The 18,770-nt window shown below is 37.3% G+C and overlaps 1 protein-coding gene across 3 annotated transcripts; it reads right to left on the reverse strand.

Moving 5' to 3' along the window:
• Positions 1 to 4,597: 4,597 nt before the first annotated feature.
• Positions 4,598 to 13,535, reverse strand: LOC140807083 (mediator of RNA polymerase II transcription subunit 25-like). 3 transcript variants are annotated; one of them, XM_073163756.1, is made up of 15 exons: positions 13,313 to 13,535; positions 12,504 to 12,534; positions 12,270 to 12,333; positions 11,540 to 11,670; positions 10,454 to 10,657; positions 10,299 to 10,364; positions 8,724 to 8,934; positions 8,448 to 8,521; positions 7,500 to 8,225; positions 6,626 to 6,679; positions 6,370 to 6,398; positions 5,725 to 5,793; positions 5,549 to 5,633; positions 5,362 to 5,448; positions 4,598 to 5,273 (listed from the first exon to the last, which is right to left on the reverse strand). In XM_073163756.1, exons 1-15 carry the CDS (start codon positions 13,408 to 13,410, stop codon positions 4,878 to 4,880), a joined length of 2,325 nt encoding a protein of 774 aa, XP_073019857.1. In that variant the 5' UTR covers positions 13,411 to 13,535; the 3' UTR covers positions 4,598 to 4,877. The 3 variants fall into 3 exon arrangements, with proteins under 3 accessions (XP_073019857.1, XP_073019856.1, XP_073019858.1); XM_073163755.1 differs by having other exon boundaries at positions 7,500 to 8,336; positions 13,313 to 13,534; XM_073163757.1 differs by lacking the exon at positions 12,504 to 12,534 and having other exon boundaries at positions 7,500 to 8,336; positions 13,313 to 13,448.
• Between the last annotated feature and the right edge of the window lie 5,235 nt (positions 13,536 to 18,770).

Genomic DNA, 18,770 nt, shown 5'->3' on the forward strand with positions numbered 1-18,770 from the left:
ATGCTCAGTCGAAGACGGCATTGTCAAATATTGAGGACGACTTTGGGTTCCTAGCGGGGATTCACTTAGAGTTGAAGTTATGATAGAAACCCATAGTACCCTTTATTCTATACACCTCAGAAGTACAAAAAAGTACAAGGACTTGCAACTTTTATATTAGTGGCCAAGTATGAAACAAAATTTTATGCACTTCGTATCCGAATGCTTGACATGTCAACAAGTGAAGGCAGAGCATCAAAGACCAGCAGGAATGCTCCGACTACTTCCCATTCTCGAGTGGAAGTGGGAGAACATCACAATGGATTTCATGGTAGGTTTGCCAAAGACGGTGAAAGGTTCAATGTCATCTGGGTGATAGTGGACTGTCGTACTATGTCAACACATTTCATACCAGTAAAGATAACTTTCTCCATGACGCAGTATGCAGAGCTATATATCGAAAGATAGTCATACTGCATAGAATTCCAGTTTCCATAGTGTCGAACAAAGACACACGATTCACTTCATCATTCTGGAAGAGTTTGCATGCAGCCTTGGGGACCAAGATACTATTCAGCACAACGTTTCATCCACAGACAGACGGAAAGTTTGAGAAAGTCATACAGATTTCAGAGGATCTACTCCGAGCATGCATGATTGATTTCCAAGAGAGTTGGGAACCGATGCTAGCTCTAGTGAAGTTCACTCATAACAAAAGCTATCAGTCATCCATAGGAAAGACTCTATACGAGGCACTCTACGGAAGGAAATGTAGATCGCCCATACAATGGGACGAGGTAGGAGAAAGAGCTACATTAGGACCCAAGATAGTTCAGCACACTGTGGATTTAGTCTCCAAGATCCGAGACAGGGTGAAGACTACTCAGAGTCGACAAGAAGACGGGGTATCAAATTTGCAGTCGGTGACCACGTATTTTTGAAAATAGCACCTATGAAGGGTGTTATGGGATTTGACAAGAAAAGCAAACTCGTTCCAAGATTCATTGGACCATTCGAGATACTCGACAAAATGGAAGCATTAGCACATCGAGTGGTGTTGCCACCTAAACTCGCAGGAGTTCACAATGTCTTCCATGTATCGATGCTTCACAAGTACATGTCAAATCCTTCACATTTACTAAATTTTGAGCCACTGCAGCTTACACTAAACTATCTTATGAGGAGAGACCTATTTTGGGCAGACAAGAGAGAAGGCCGCGAAACAAAGTAATCAAGATGGTCAAAGTCAAGTGGCTGAATCACACGGAGGAAGAAGCCACTTGGGAGATCGAGACATTTATGAGGAGTAGCAACCCGAAGTTATTCGATAAGTCTTAATATCGAGGACAAAATTTTATTTGTAACGTCCAAAAATCATTCCATGAAAACCGCGTGCATGCAAATTATTTAATTTGCTTATTTATTTTGTTTAATTGATTTAAAATGTTTAAATGATATATTTTATATTATTAAATGTTTAAATTGCATGATTTCATGAAAATATGGATTTTGTCCGAATATTCAATATTAGGCTGGGAAAAGGAGACCAGGGACGACCAAGATGAAATGTTTTTCGCTAAAAATTTTTAAGGCTCGATAATATGATTAAATAGGATTAATTTTTTAAAAAAAATTTGGAGTCCAGATTATTTGATGAGTCGAACCTTGTTTTATCTGAGAAGTCGGTTTTAGTCAAACAAATGACTTTTATGGACCCAAAAGTTATTATTTTTGAAAACCATCTTTGTAAACATTTATTTTGTATATAATTGGAAATGGGCCTAATCTACCTAGGATTAATGGGCCTAATTTCTTTCAAAACAACAGTCATAGAAACTCTAAACTATAAACTCCTAAATCACCAAAAACACAAAATTATAAAATCAAAATCCTAGGGTTCTAAAATTTCAATTGGTCGAAAATCACACACAACACACAAAAAATCACACACAACACACACATTAAATTTTTGAAAACCTCAAGGCAAAAATCCAAGGTTATTCGTCGCTCGTTCGTTCTTTTTCGCAACCCGCGCTCATGATCAAATATCCGAGCGTTCTAAACGCAAAGGTATGCTTATAAAATTTATTTTTGCACTATTCAAATCATATATGAATGATTTATGTTTTCTAGCATGAAAAACATTTAAGTTCAAATTATTTTACGTTTAGACGTATATTTTTCAAAGTTTCGATATTTCTATGTGAATACGAATTGTTGTAGACAATCTAAGAGACATGCCGCCAATATGATACGTATTTGAGTTGTAAAAGAGCCGTTTAACATAGGAACGTAGGCTGGAATGTGCATGGCAAAGGGAGAGTTGAACCTAGGGTTTTCTAGAGCCTTCCATGGAGTTTTGGGCACATGATGGTCTCGGCTAAGGGGAGGCAGCGCCAGGGCTTGGACCAAGCCCTGGGTGGCTGCGTCTGGAGGGTTAGGAAGGCTAAAGCCTGGCTGGACGGAGGCTAGATGAAGCAGGAAACAACCGCGAGCCCTAGGAACCATGTGGTGCGTGCGGCATGATGATAAAAAGAAGGTGTGCGCAGGCTGTAAGCTTGATCCAGGGGGCTCGGTAGGGTCCTAGGCAGGTAGAGGGTCGGCTCAGGGATGGGTAGGCGTCGGTGGTCCAATGGTTCGAGAGAAAGGAAAACCGCGAGGCTTTAGGAAGGAAACGCGAAGAGAGGCGCGGCTTGGGGGCAAGTCAGGGCGAGTCTAGGGTGGTCCAGGAGGGTAGGCTGGTGGTCTGGTCCTAGGTAGCTTGAGGGTGGTTCGAGAGATTTGGTGCAACAGCTCGATTTAGGGTTTAGGGTTCAAACATGGCTAGGGAAAAATAAGGGACTCGAACTGTGGTCTGCGGGTGTCGAATCGTGGTTCACAGGGATAGCATAGGGATGAAAAGTTTAAGTTTAAATTTTGGGAAGAAAATATTAAGTTTTGAATTAATTCGGGTTCGAAAGACTTCATGGTTTAGCTATTAAGTCATTAAATCAGTTTAGCTATTAAGTCATTAAATCGAAAGACTCGGGTTTACGTCTAAAAAAATATTAGAAGTCAAATTTAAGCTTATATGATGGTTCGGGATAGATTCAGGTCAGTAAAAGTAAGAAAAAGTCAAAATTGGGAAGGTCGGGGGAGGGTAAAATGGTCATTTTACTTCCCGGGTAGTTCGAAAGATATGACAGTGTCCCGAAGAATCATAATACATGATAAATGATATTTTGAAATGTTAATGATGAAAATATGATATTTTACGATATATGCTAAGGCTGAAAGATTTTCCTGAAAAATGTTATTTTACAATTTTTGAAGGATACGATATTTTATAAATAAAATGAAATAAAAAAAAATTTGAACGATGTGAATTGATTGTGACTTAAAGGATATAATTGGGGACATCGTGAGGGAAAAGGCTCCAAAGGAAACCCGTTTATGGGAGAAGGCTCCAGAGGGAGCCCGATGATCGTATTTTCATATTTGGTGACGAAATTTGTTGATCCGTCACCAAATACTTGGTGTAGCTAGACTGATCAATCGACCAGTTCATGATATGATATATAGTAGTCACTTTCAAATATCAAATTTCACCCAAAATAATATACGATGATGAAAGGCTTTACAGTTAATGATTTATTTACGTTTACAAGTTTTATGTCATGTTATTTTAAATAAAAGTATGATTTTTAAATTATGTGCTTGTATATGTATTATTTGTTATGTATCGTTAGAACGTGCTGAGTTATTAGACTTACTAGGTTTGGATGGTTGCAGACGATGATGATTTTGAGGGAGGCACTGACGCTTAAGTGGATCGAGTCTAGTAGTACATACTCGAGGGACATTTATTTTCCGCATTAACTTAGTATTTAAAATTTTTAAGCAAAGATTTTGAGGATTAATTTATTAAAGATTTTATGCTTTATTTTGAAGTTTAGTTTTTGGATTATTTTTAAAATTGACGTAGGATTTTGTGGTTGACGATTTATGGATCTTTATGCATTTGAAGTTTTATATATTAGTTTTTATGTTCGATGATTTTGATGTTGGAGAAAAATGTATATAAAAATTTTTTTTAGTATTTAAAGTTAAAAGTAAGGGACATTTCAAGTTACAAGTGAGGATGATTAATTTTTGCAAAGAGTTGTACTGATTGTTTTGATTAGGTTTGCTTTTGTGTATCTGGAATTGTGTTTTGTTTTTGTAATTGCTCTGAGGAGTTGAAGGTGCTTGTGATCTTAGGTTGTTGGTCAAACATTTGAAAAATTAGACGTTTTATTCGAGTTTTGTTTATGACTTATGTTTTCTTTAATAAAAATTATTCCCTACGAATAGACAAAAGATCCATACCTTATTCATCCTAAATTTTAAACAGAAACATATGATTTTTGGAAGCAAAATAAATATTAAAAAAAATCCATTTAAAATAGTATTCGATGTATGTTCCAAGGCTAAAAATAAATTTTATTTATCTTCATCATATCAGCCAAAAAAATCGTCTCTACAGGAAATCATGCAGAGGCTTATAAAAAAAAGTTAAATGTTCAATAAATTAAATTGTATAATTACGAGATTTGATCACATACTGTAATAAATATGGCATTTAAAGGAAGTGAGAGAGACATAAGAATTTAACATTTTTGGTAGAGATCAAAGTACTTGTCAAGTTGTCATACACGACGGAATCATCATCTCATTTCGCAGACCCAATTTAAAAAACAAACAAACCTTTCTTGGAGTTCAACTCCTAAAAATAAGCAAACAACATCAAGAAAAGATTACTAATACAATATACAATAACTAACTATGAGTGACAGCAGCAGAATAAATCCAATATCTTCCCAACCCCCAGAGAACATTAGCTGATACAAATTTACAAAAGATGAACTGGATCGATTATATTAGCTCATAAAAGCTCCCCCCGGCAGATTTGTTGCTCCTTGTGCTGAAACTTGTCCCTGAGACAATAAATGCGGCCGTCCAGCCCCTTGAATATAACCTTGATTCATTCCCGCCCCCACCATCTGTTGAGGCTGCTGTTGTAGTTGCGGGATTTGCTGCTGTTGTGGCTGCAGCTGCATAAGGGGTGGCGGTTGCTGAAGCTGCCCATGTGGTTGCTGCTGCATCTGTGTAAGCTGCTGCGGTTGGGGATGCTGCTGCAACTGTGAGAGCGGCTGTGGCTGTGGCTGTGGCTGTTGCTGTTGCTGCTGCACAAGAGGATGTGGCTGTTGCTGCTGCAGCTGTTGTGCCTGTAGTTGCTGCTGATTTGGCGGTTGTGGCTTAAATACAACCATATCCTGGTAAAAAAACATGATTAAAAGGTACAAAGTCTAAAAGATTGGTATCATATGTTGGAATACTGATATTATGATAAGGCTATGTTACCCCAGGGAAAAGCATTCCAATCAGGCGGTACGCTTTGTCAGATACTGATAGCAGCAATGTCTGGGACGGTAGCTGTATTACTGCACACTGCATAATTTTGCAATAACAAAGTGAAATTATCTTCATGAGTATTATAGACATTAGTCGGTGCTGAATGGAAGATGTGGTTGGTATGGACAACACTAACAAGCTTCTTCTCTTGAAGCTGTCCTAGAAACCCATGCTGATTCATTGCCCGGAAAACTAGAAAATCAGCCTTTCCAACATATAGCCTGGCATAATGTTGAAAGAAATCAACACAACCACGGATTGTCAATTTATTCATAATATGCACATTAGGTACTAGTCCACTAGGGAAATTACTTGTTATTCATGTGATCCTGCGATATCAGGCGAACTATCTGCATTGTTACCGGCCAATTCGCAGCAAGCCTGAAAGAATGGCCCAAAATGTCAACAGAATTCAAATCGAGCCATGTCTAGTATATAGGTAATATGCAAAAATGTCACACGGTGGAAATATTTTAAGGGTGTTCCCAGTATTGAAAGCCTAACTGGACATATTTTCCAATCATGCCCTACAAGTAAGGTTTTTAAACGCCAGAGGACGGGATTACTTGTTTCTCTTTTTTTTTTTAACTAATTTCTGCATAACCGGTGGTTGTGTTGACAGATAAATTAACAGCCAATCATAAACGGGTAAATGTGATGGAACACTATAATTTGATCTTGAAAGACTGCCAAATAAATTTTGATGGAATGTAACAAAATCGGTTCTTGAAAGATTCCTCTCACTAATTATTTCAAAGACTCATTACTTAGGTGGTATATCTGATTAAAAATCCACCTTCTAAAACCAAATTCATAAAAGAATATATCAAACGTGCAGCTTTTATCAATTTAATCACCGTCACAATAGATAGTCACAATCTAGTAAACCTTCAGAACCACAATGAAAATGTGTGAAAAATGTCAACAAATAAAAACATCAGACAAAAGTAGTCTTACGTCTCAGAAGCTGAGGCACTCCTGTATCCCTGGCACAAGGAACCAGGATGTTAGTAATGGAAGTAAGTTGAGGATTCTAAAACAGAAGAAGCTAAATACCAGAGAATAGTATACACAATATCCCATATGATTCGACAATATGGATACTGGAAGGGCATTCTGAATCAAGATCTACCCTCCTAAATATTTATCTTCTAAAATTTAGCATGACATCATTTATAATAGGACTGCTATTTTACACTTGAGAAAAGCATACCTCCAATTTGGTGATGAAAACAGGTTGACCTTGCCTCTGTCCCGATAAGTTTCCCTGGATCCATCAACATAAAACACTTGAGAATCTGCTAATCTGTTAAACAATGCTAGGAGCTCACAGCTATTCGCATCTTAGCATTTACAATAGTTTTGTTATTTGTGCATCCTCCATTTGTTCGTGAAAAAATTCTAGGCAAGATCTTTTGACCTGTTGCCGTTCAATATGAGTTCCTCAACCTAACATCTGTTTCACCGTGATCTTTGTTTTTGCTCACATAGAATCATATGCAATCATTAGTGTCCACCTATTCAAGTTTGATGCATACATCAAAGTAGTGGGCAGTGGACCCAAAACTGCCATTTTTGTGAATTAAATTGTATGGCCAAACAATTATGCGCCTCCAACTTGATTAAAATTGCTACATGAGGAAGAAACCAAATTTTGTGAAGCACTTCTCATTTCAAATAATCACGACGACAATAAATGAGCTGATAGTTATGAAAGAATAAATGGTGACACTATCAGCTCACTTCTTTCCCGTTTCTGTTACTCGGTAATGAGCTGATAGTTATGACAATGCAGTTTACAGCAGACAAACTTTAAAGATCCATAAAAAATCTCCAACTATACCCAGATGAAGATATTTTTTTTCTATATGTGATTGTGCAGAGGTGCTCGATTTGGGGGGTGCAGTACATTTCATCCAATAAATTAAGACAGAGTAGTTAAGTCACCACAAGTTTGAAAGAACTTTTTCACACAGGTCTACCATAGAACCAGATGTTAGAACCGAGCAAGTTGAGCACAGTAATGTTAATTCAGGTCATAATAAAAATACCGGGAACATCATAAAAGTTTCCATTCTCATACTCACCTCCCAGACTTTGACATATTTTGATTGAGCTGACTGCATTGCACTTGCTGTCTGCTGATTCAATGGCATATTTGTCACAGTGCTGTTTCCATTTACACCAACAGGCTGCATTCCTGGCTGCATTTGTTGACCTATTCCGGGGTTAGGAATCATGGCACCAGTTCCAGAAGGCATACCAGATGCACCATTGCTGTTCATAACGTTCTGACTCATACTCATCCCTGTTTGTACCATTTGAGTAACAGGAAGATTTCCTTGGCTCATGCCAGGAATTGTTTGCCCCATGCTAAGACTTTGAAGATTACTCAATGGTTGAGACATCCCAATACTCGAATTTACAGGCATATTAGAAGCAGTGGAAGTAAATGACGCAGAAGCAGAATTTTGTGCAACTTGGACAGTTCCTGCCATTGGTACTGACACGGATATTGATGTGACACTTGAAGTGCCGGTGGATATCACATTTTGGGCAGGAGGGATTGAATTCATTCCACTGGACACCGTGTTCGAGATCATAGGTGTACCCCCAATAGAAGGAAGTCCAATAGAAGTACCTCCAGCAAGGGCCTGACGTGCTTGAGCGACATGATTCAAAATTCTCACATTTGCTGCCGCACCGCCAACTGGACGTAACGAGGGTGTCATGTTATTTACCAGAGGCTTCATATCTGGTACAATTTCATTATTTGAAATCATTTCCTGAGATGTTGACGGAGGTGAAGATGTCTGCAAGGAAGGAACAGCTTGAGAAGCAGCTCGAGGAACAGATGGCATATGTGGAAATGGAGGTGTCGTCACAGAAGGCACAGAAACCACAGAAGTCGCAGTGATGGGCTCCTGAACAAAGTTGACAGGATTATAGTACCAAAGACAAGCAGAAATATTGAACAGAAAGGAACCAACATATTTTCCCAACAGAGGAGTTCAGAAACTTTATATGAAATTTACCACTTTTATTGTTGCAGGGGGATTGGGCATACTTCCAACAGCCACTGGTTGTCGACCCATTACAGATCCGTTTGCTGAAGAAAAAGGCACACAATCAGCATTAATCTTACATCTCAATTCTAGCAGCATTAAATCAACACAATTGCACAAGACAAAGAGTGATGAATCAACACAATTACAAGGGACTCCCTCAGTACGTCCCACCCCCCAACTTCACACACACACACTCCCGTGGATGTTACTGTTATTTGCCAAATGAAAAGGAGCATAAATCACCTGATGGAACAGAAACAGGAGGTGTAGCAGAAATGGATGGAACAGGAGCTGCATCCATCTTTACAGGGCTTTGATTGGATGGCAAATTGGTCATTCCTGGTCGACTTAAAGCAGAACGGGCCTCCACAAAATTTTCTGAGATGAGGACAAGGAAATGAGGATTCTTGACATTGTCTATCAGAGGATCTGCAGCTCGTGGATTACGTTTTCCCTAATCAATACATTATTGATAATGTCAGTGTTGTGAAGATCAATCTTTTCAAAAGAAAGATAAATAGATTACGAGAAGAGAATAGTTTTTCAGACATATTTGATCTTTTGCCTGCGAAATTCATCTTAGATCAAAATTTATTAGGACCACAGAAATAGTGATAACGGCCAATATAGATGGAAGAGAAAATGCAGATAAATTCATGCTGGTGAAATTTGACAGTCAAGACTAATACCAGATATAAGATGTAAACAAAAGAATCTACGATCAACGTCAGGCATGGTTGTTATTATGCTGACCCACTTAAGGGAAACATACATTTCTCACTTATCTGAAATCGATTTCTGAACCAACTAAAAGCGAACAATAAATTGGATTGTATTCAAGAGGTTTCAAGAAGGATTTTCCAGGACAGAAGCTACAAGAAACATTTTTGTGTTTCCGTCATGGCTTTTATAGAAAGGAAATAGCCAGTTATATATTCACCTAATGAGAAGTCTAGATTTAAAGGAAAAAATTCCAAAAAATTTAGTATGCAAAATGCCCATCTGTCACAGAAACTCAAAAGAGTTTTCAATTGCACGACCATATTTTCCATCTCTTCGGTAGAAGATTCAGAATTGTGGGATTTGAAAAGTAGAATATGGAAACCCTTGTTAAAAATATATAAAATGTGGGGAAACTGCCATAACTAATTATGCTTCTGAAAGTGCAATATTAGTTTGCTTTCATGTTAGAGTTTTGATTAAAACTTAAACATTTGATCGTATTTTCTATTTATTTTCGAGAGACCAACAGAAGTTATGTATAACTCGAAGAGTATTTATGAATCATATCCTAATGAGTCAAATGGGCTGAAGGTCTTCAAATTATTTTCCATCCATGTAGATGTCCAAATCTTACAAAGTGCAGTCTTTGGTACACAAGCAGACTCTTGACAGTAATTTGAAAGTTATATGGAATTAGGTCAATAAATAAACAACCTAAGTCCAGTTGGTTCTGAAGTATCTGGGATTCTCGCATAGCTAAATGGTTTTGGTGAAGGAATATCTGATCCCGAGTAACCAGTTGAAAGTAATCTTAATCTATAACATAGGAATGGCATTTTAGGAAATGATATAGTAATGCATCACTATAAATCCTAGCAGTCGTCAATCAAATGAGGAGATCTGTTAGCCAGTAGAATCAAGGGATTAAAAACTCGTTAACAAGGTCAGATGAGAACTCATAAATGCTCAAACAGATACCAACTTATAGTAAGACTTCAAATGAGAAAATCATAGGCAAGACTAGCATGTAGCAATAAATATCAATAATTTCAACAAGAATTAAAGAATGAGTTACGTGTAAGCACACATCATTACCGCATTATAAATCGCCCTAAGTTTGGGGAGCTGTTTTGGACAAACGACGGACAAAGAAATTGAACCCTGTAAAGAAACATATTTTTAAGCTACTTGGTGATGTAGACTGGATTTTGAGATCAGATGGCATTGGCAGAAGGTACTTTTACCAGTACCTGAGCAAATGATTTTGCCAATGTCTCTGCGTCAGATAGATGACTATCTGGTTGCTTTTCAGATGCATCGTTCTGCTCAACATTCTGAAGCTGTGGTCGATATACTGGTGTGGGCAATGGGCAAGGATTGCTTGCAGCAACGAGAATACAATGTCTTTGTCCATCCATATTTTGATTTTGGCTTCCACTTGGGGAAGAGAACATCTACTTAAAAAGCAAAACAATGCTTACAAAACAAGTTTATGAAACATTGAAAGTTTTGTCAATCATTCAAATAGGAAAAAAAACTTTTGTAACAATTTCAAGTTACCAGCGTGATACGGATTCATTTGATTAAAATAAATTGATGAACAAGTTTAGTGACCATTTCAACAAAGGACGCTTGACACACAAGCTTCTATCCGTCTCAAATGCATTATACAAATGATTTAGTTGCCAAGGTCAAACATATTTAATGTTAGATCTATGAAGTCTACTATCCAATATAACTTGAAACCAGTGAGCAACCATGGATAACAAAAATTTATCAATTTACAAGCAATAACGACATTGCAATTCACCTTAAATCCATAATCCATATGTTTATTAGTGTAAGAGATGGTTTCAAAGTGCTCCTTCAGCCTTTAAAACTCCCAAAAGTGAATTGCATCCATCGGCTTGTGTGTTTTAACCAACTATGCTTCTCATATTATCATACTCCTATCAACTTCTATAAGTAAATATACTTCTATTTCAAAAATAACAATTGACATAAATCTGATACCAACAACACAACATATTATATCTCCACAATCCACGATTCTGTGGATGAAAATAGTTTGATGATTGTCTTTCATAGGTTCATTTTTCAAGAAACATTTGTTCACTATCAGTGCATCTTCACAAATTAAAACTCTATTTAAAGTATAGTGAATCTAATCTAAAGTTCTAAACTCTAACAAAGCTCAGATAAAACAAGAAAATAATAAATTGCCAAAGTAACAATATCACTGGTGTAGCAACTATAATTATACAGTTGTAATAAAATAACGCATAAAAATGAAGTAAATACAAATGTGCACTAAAAGAATTGACATCACCACAGACCATTAGAGCTTCTGCAAGTCCTTCTGCAATAGCAGCATCATTGAATCCACCACCTCCAAACGGTATAGCTAAGAGCCATTGAAAGAAAATATCCATGTCTCTCGTCCAGCCACTCCTTTGCACGAGGAAAGCTGAAAAAATAAAATATGTGATTGAAAGATCAGAAAAAGAATAGATAATACATAGAGTGAGCCAAGATAATTAAGTCGTAATGCAGATTCTTAACTTAAGTCGATTTTTTAATAAAACTTTAACTAAAGAAAACAAGATTTAGTGTCTTGCACTACCTTATACCCAAATACACAACTCCAGATCATGCATTAATAGAACACTATAGTAACACCACAAAATAATAGGTGGGTTTAAGCAAATTATTCATAAATCTTCTCTGGGCTCTTATCAATAGATTAAACCAGTTGCATGGGAGATCTCGAGAACATACAAAACTTCCATTAGTACTAGGCGAAAAATGAGGTATGCAACTTAACTGGTATACTACGTCGTTTTAAATTTTAACCACAAAATTTAAGAGTTGAAAGACTACAGGCTGGCTGACTGAGCAAAGAGCCAAAGATCATTACTCTATTCAAACTCTCCTCTACGATGTCTTCCACAGTAAATTACTTGGAAATGTAGGACTTTTGCCAATGGTACCATTTGATCCGAAAGTGAGAAAATAAAACACCACAGGCTCCAAAAACAGAGAGAGAGAGAGAATAAAAGCACGCACCGCTATAAGATCCATGAGCGTTGAACATAACTAGGGAGAGCTCAACATGGAGAGTAGATTGTTTCTGGAAAAAAAAGATGGAATAAAAAAATCAATATCAAAAGGTTCAGGTGCTGCATGTCAAACACAAGAACATCAATAAATACTCATCTGGTAGCACAAAAATCTCATCCTTGATAATTAAAATATGAAAATTTAGATAGCTAAGGTATAAGCGATGTCAGTTTTATCTACCTGATTCGTTGTCTCGTTTCCACAAAAAGATCTGCAAAATTTATCATAAACTCAAAACTTATTAATAACTGAATAGTGAATATATAATCAAAGGTCGACAGGATTAAGTTATTACAGTAAGACAATGACGGTGAAACACATCACAAGATTTCTAATGGGGGTGGGTATGGTAATACGTAAATGGCTATCCCTTATAGTGTGTTACACGTCCATTTTATGCTACACCTACATTTTAGAGGCAATCTGTTTTTCTTCTCCATTACAAGGTAGAATTTGAAACACATCATCTTGTAATTTCTCTTTTAGCATTATACAACAACGATTTTGAAAGGAACAACAGTCATGATTTTATTGCAAACTAAAAAAGTATATAAAATAAAAATTGATAGGTGAGAAACATGAACGCCACCAGTCATGATATTTAGACGCTCTGAAGAGGTTTCACTCAGTAATCTATACACGTCAACTAAGTGCGTAAGCTAAATCACAGCGTAAGAAAGGTCACTCCAGCTCCCCAACAAAACACCGCACTCACCCAAGGGAAGGCAATATTCATTTATAACCTCCATCACAAGCCAAACAAATTCGAAACACAAACATTGGTAAATATCAGAAAACAATTTCAAAACTGCAGTCAAGTTACTTCAATAGAAACCCAATTGAACTGTTGATTCAATAAATCCACTCCCCCCACCACACCAAGCAATTACATTTGGGTAAACAACCTCTCCAATAAACATAATCCCCAGAGGAAAAATAAACCCTTCCATTCTACACGCGCACAAACGCGGTTCAGGGAGTGTCATTACCGGACGATCTTCTCAAGGTAATCGGAGACGATGGTTTGCCAGAAAGGTCCGACGGCGGCAGTGCCTTCGACCGCCACGATCAGCTGTTTCGGCACCATATATTTGAGGAATTACGCCAAAATCCAATCTTTATCTTCCTCGTTCTTCTCTTCCGCTGCTTTTCTTTCAACGAGTACAAGCTTACGAAGTCTCCGCAATAACAACATATCATGAATTTGCCTCGATATTTGTTTTTATCTATTTTATAGAATAATGTTTTATTCAAAATTAATACATGAATTTATATTTTATTATTATTCAAAATTTTATTATATTAAATAAATAAATATTATATTACAATGTTGGAAGGTTATCATAAGTAACTAATAAAGCATGAGATTAATTTTACTAGCCAGGACTCTTTGTTGTCATCCAACAGCCTCCCTCAAATCTAAGCTCATTAGACTTCATCACACCAAGCATATTCTTCTACGTGAAGAAAATCTCGCATTTCAATGATTTTGTGAAAATGTTAGCAGCTTGTTCTTCAGTCTTGCAAAACTCAATTGTTCTCTTCTTTTGTTACCTAAATCAATGATGTAGTGATACTAGATTTCAAGTGCCATCTACAAAACTAGGCAAGCATTTGTCTCGACCAAACTGTTAGTGTAGAACAATTTGTTGTTGATTTGTATTCGGCTTCCGCCGTCGACAAGGGAACTACTTGTTGCTTCTTTGAGGACCAACAAAAAATTGGGATCCTAACTAAAATGCATAGTCGGAAGTACTCTTCTGTTGCTTGGTGTCATCGCCCCAATCATTATAAGTATATCCCACAAATTGAAAACTATCAAACTTAGAGTACTCCATCATCTGTAGTCCTTTTATATATCTCAAAATTATCTATGCTGCCTGCAAATGAGATTGCTTCGGATTCTCCATATACCTACTTATGATCCACACACTATACACAATGTCTGGTCTGATTGAAGTCAAGTAACGTACACTCCCTGTTAATTTCTTATAATACGTTGAATTAACTAGTTCAATGGTACCTCCCTTTGTCAATTTTAGCCTTTCTTCCATTGGAGTACGAATGGTTTGCAATCCTTCATTCTGAATTTATCAAAAATGTCTTTAGCATACTTTTTCTGAGAGATAAAAATTCATCTGATATGAATCTGGCTGGGCACCGTGTGCAAATGATTGGAAGGAGATTTAGAGAGCATCGTTGTTTCAGACCTTCAAGTTCAATAATGATGAATCAAGCATATCCAAGCAAGTGGTGGAGTTCAACAAAGAATATATTGAAGGAGTCCCGAACAACCAAGCATATGAGTGCAAAATGGCCCGAGAGAACCAGTGCAGCAGCACGCGCTAGCGCAGATGTGCAGAAGCAGCAGCATGCGCTAGCGCAGATGAACAGAACTGTGCACGCGGCCGCACCAGAAGCAGCGCAGCAGCGCGCGCTAGCGCAGGCCAGCAGAGCTGCGCACGCGGCCGCGCCACAAGCGGCGCATGCGCGCGCGCGCGGTCGCGCCAGAAGTGGAGCCCCCGCGTGCCAGGTGCTGCAGAAGTGCAGTAACTCGCGCGCCATCGCACGAGAAGTCGCGCCACCGCACGCCCTGCCGTATCAAACTTGCTAGACAACTTAATTTAATGTTTCTACACTACTTTTCTTGTATTTTATTGTTTATATAATGCATTGTAAGGGGGATGAAAGAATTATCATTGATGAATATGAAAATTGCTTGAGTTTATTCTCAACATTCAAAGCTTTTAGCTTTGTTCTTCACAAGAAAAAAACCAAATCAAACTTATCAAATATTGCATCTTTGTGGCGTTTGTCGATTGTTTTCGCTCGGATTGTCAAAACAAGATCTTTGAAGGTTCGTTTGAAATTCAATTGTTTTATCGTTGATATTTGTGGCTAAGTTTTAATCGCTTAGAGGTGAATATCACAAATCGTTACTTGTTTCAAAAGATCGGGACAACCCAATCGATCCTTGTTTGTTATTGAGTTGAGGGTGCGATTCTGATAATCGTGTTTGCTTCTCATTCGTACGAGGATTCGCATCATTTGGTATCAGAGCTTCTGGTTCTGTTTGATTCAAGGAAGTTATCGTTGTTATTTTCATATCTGTTCAAAAATTCGTTCTGGTATCAGATCTGTGTTATCTTTTGTGTGATAGCCGAGCCCGGTGTACGGTACGGTCTAAGCTTTTCATGTTATTTGGGTTATGTGATTAGATGTTAGAGTTGTGTTTTGGGCCATAGTATTATTGGTTATTATTGTCTTGAGGTATTAGTTGTTGTTTGTTGTTTATTTCAGAGTTTCGGATCGATTTTAGTTGGTTGAGTATTGTTCTTGGCCGTGACCAGAGTGCACCCGCGCTCATAGTAGGAGTGCCCCCGCGGTGTACTGTTCATGATTTTGGAGTTGGGAAGCCGTGGCAGGACCGCACCCGCGGTGGTTGCAGCGCCGCACCCGCGGTGTTTGTGTTCCAGTTTTATTGTGTTGCGCCGTGAGCTAGGCGCACCAGCGGTGTTTGTGGCAGCGCACCCGCGGTGAAGGTATGGGCGAGATATTTAGTACCTTTTTGATTGAGTTGACTTCATTTCTACCTTTCCTTTTCCTCTCAATCTCGTTTTTCTCTCTTTTAGACAAGGGTTTTCTCCATTTCTTTCATTTCACATCTTTGATTCTTGGAGCTAGTTCGATTTTCGAGTTGAGATCGAGGTTCTTGGTTGCTCTAGGAAGCTAAGGTAAGATTTTGGTGCGATTCTTTTAAGGTTTTGAGTTAAGAGTTGACTTGGGTTTGTTGTTTTTATGGATTTATGGATTATTTAGCTTGGATTCTTGGATATAGAGTTGATGTTGGTGTTATTTATGGATTATTGTTGTAGGTGGTGTTCAAGGGCTTTGATTGAGGTGTTCTATTGGTTTGTAAGTGGAATTTCATCCCTTTGCTCACATGATGATATATGTATTGTGTTTCAAAGATTTTAAAGTGTTATTCCCTTCATTTGATTCATAGTTATGTATTGATTCAATTGTTTATCTATTGGAGGCATTGTATGTCTCATCTATTGAAAAGGGAATACAAGAGAAAAGAAAGGGTTTCCAAAGTGATTGTTTAAATGCTATAGAGAGAATTCAAAATTGATTTATGGATTGATAGATACATAGTCAGAGATTGCATGCAATTAGTTGATCAACGCCCATAGGCTTATATCCCTCAGAGTTTTCGGTTTATATCGATTTGGGATACGAGCACCACAGTCAGAGATACTATTGATATCAATCCAACCAGAGTAAAGAGAAATACCATCTCATTTTATGCTATAGCTATGATATTCATGTTCAGAGTTTACGATTCAGAGTTGATGGTATTTATGATTTCAAAGCTATGTTTTACAGAGTTTATAGTTCATTGCTATGTAAGAGTTCCACTTGCTGAGATTTATTCTCATTTCAGTTATTTCATGTGATGCAGATCAGAGTGGAGGCCCGGGACGTTGACTGTGGATAGGGGTCATATGCATACACCGTTGGAAGGAAGATTTTGGCATGATCATAGGAATGATGTTTTGTATTTTGTTATGTCATTTAAATGATCATGTATTTATTTTGTTGTAAAGATGTTTAAAGAAATGTATTTTGAAACTCCTTCCATATTTTAAAGAAAATTTTAATTTCCGCTGTGTATTTTATTTAAAGAGGTCAAAGGTGTCACATTTTGTTTCTATTTTCATATCTATCAAAAACAAAAACAAAATTTCGTTCTTTTTTCAAATCTGTGTTATCCTTTCTTTTCTGTTGTCAGATCTGTGTATCTATTGTTCTGTTTTAAGATCTGCGTTATTTCTATCATCCTTCGTCGTTCGTAAACCTGGAGTTCTCAAAAAATTTGTTCATCTATATGTCTTGAATTTTCAAGATATAAGGGAATAAAAAAAAATACACATCTATATATATTTCTTCGTATTTCTTGGATTTGTGCAGTCCAAGTGAGACAGTTGCGAGTGTCCAGAAGTTGAATCTTGTTAGTTTGATAAATATAAATATAAATATTGATCACATATTTGAGAGAACCATCATATTCGAGTGAAAACACTTGAGTGCGAGCGTTATTTCTTTGGAGTGACCGGTGAGTATTTGAAGTGAAAAAAAATAGATAGAGAGGAGAGGAGCGAATTTTCTTTGGAGTGACCGTGAGAATTTGAGTGAGGAATATTTTTATTTCTACTAACATTTCTTGCAGGTACAATGTTTGAAAGAAAATTGGAGGAGGTAGGAGATGACACGAACCAAGGACTTTCTAAGGTCCAAATGGAGGCATTGTTCGATCATTTTAGTAGGATAATGAGGACCCAAATGGAGCCTTTACGTGAGAGGTTTGATAGGCTTGAGGGTAGTGCTAGTGGGAGTAGGTTTAAATCTAAAAATGCGGGTAGATGCGAATATGAGGATAGAATATGGGATAAGGAGTTTAAGCCTCTACGTGAGAGGTATAGGCGGAGTGAAGGAGAGGAAAAGTATGATAGGCAAGAAGATGGGAATAGACGAGTTAGTAGATTTTGTGGGGATAGAGCTTTGCACGTGAATCATGGTGATGATAGGCGATGTGAGGAAAATAGAAGAGTAGGCCGAAGAGGTGAACGTGGTGTGCACAGGGAGTCTTTGACATCCACGTCGAAGACGAGCTTGGAAGAGAAAATCAGTGCTAGACCAAAGAAAGAGTCGAGACATGAAGCTAGCAAATATGTTTATCAAGGTACATTTAAAAACTCAAATATTAGTACTTATGATATTCAATGTATTTGGTGTCTAGAGTTTGGACATGATATTAGCCAATGTCCAAATGAGGAGGTGAATGTACTGGATTCTAGAGTTGAATGTAAATCTAAGGATGCAGTCGAATGTGGAGCTGAAGTGAGCATTGATGTTTAACCTAAAGTGGAGGTTGAGAGAATTGAAGAGGTTGGTATTCCATTGATTTATGACTTGAGCATAGAATGTTATGCTATGGAGGGTGAATCCTTAGATGGTGAATTTGTTTCTAATGTGTGTGCTATGGAGGAGAAAGAAGAAACGTTGTTGCTCAAAATATTTGAAGAAAAACATATTTCTTTTGATCAATTGAAACAAAAAGAAATTCTTGATGATCAATTGAAGTTTATTGAAATGAGTAGAAAAAAATGTGATATGGTCGAAATAATGAGTGAACAAAAGAGTGAGATGACCATAAAAAGAAAAAAAGAAGAGAATGATCTTTTGAGATCATATTGTGCTGACTGTTTCTTACTCCCTCTACAAACATATTCACGTTACTATATCTTTGAGAAGAGTTTGTAATCTGGAAAAGAGTCTTTTCTAGAACTTTGTTGTATTTGTTTTATTGTGTTGAGTTACTTACAGTTTCAGTTGGTAAAGGATAAGTCCTGCTGAAGTGGGTGTGTACAAGTGTTGTACTGT

This window comes from Primulina eburnea, chromosome 12 (genome assembly GCF_022965805.1).
Source record: "Primulina eburnea isolate SZY01 chromosome 12, ASM2296580v1, whole genome shotgun sequence".
NCBI lineage: Eukaryota > Viridiplantae > Streptophyta > Magnoliopsida > Lamiales > Gesneriaceae > Primulina > Primulina eburnea.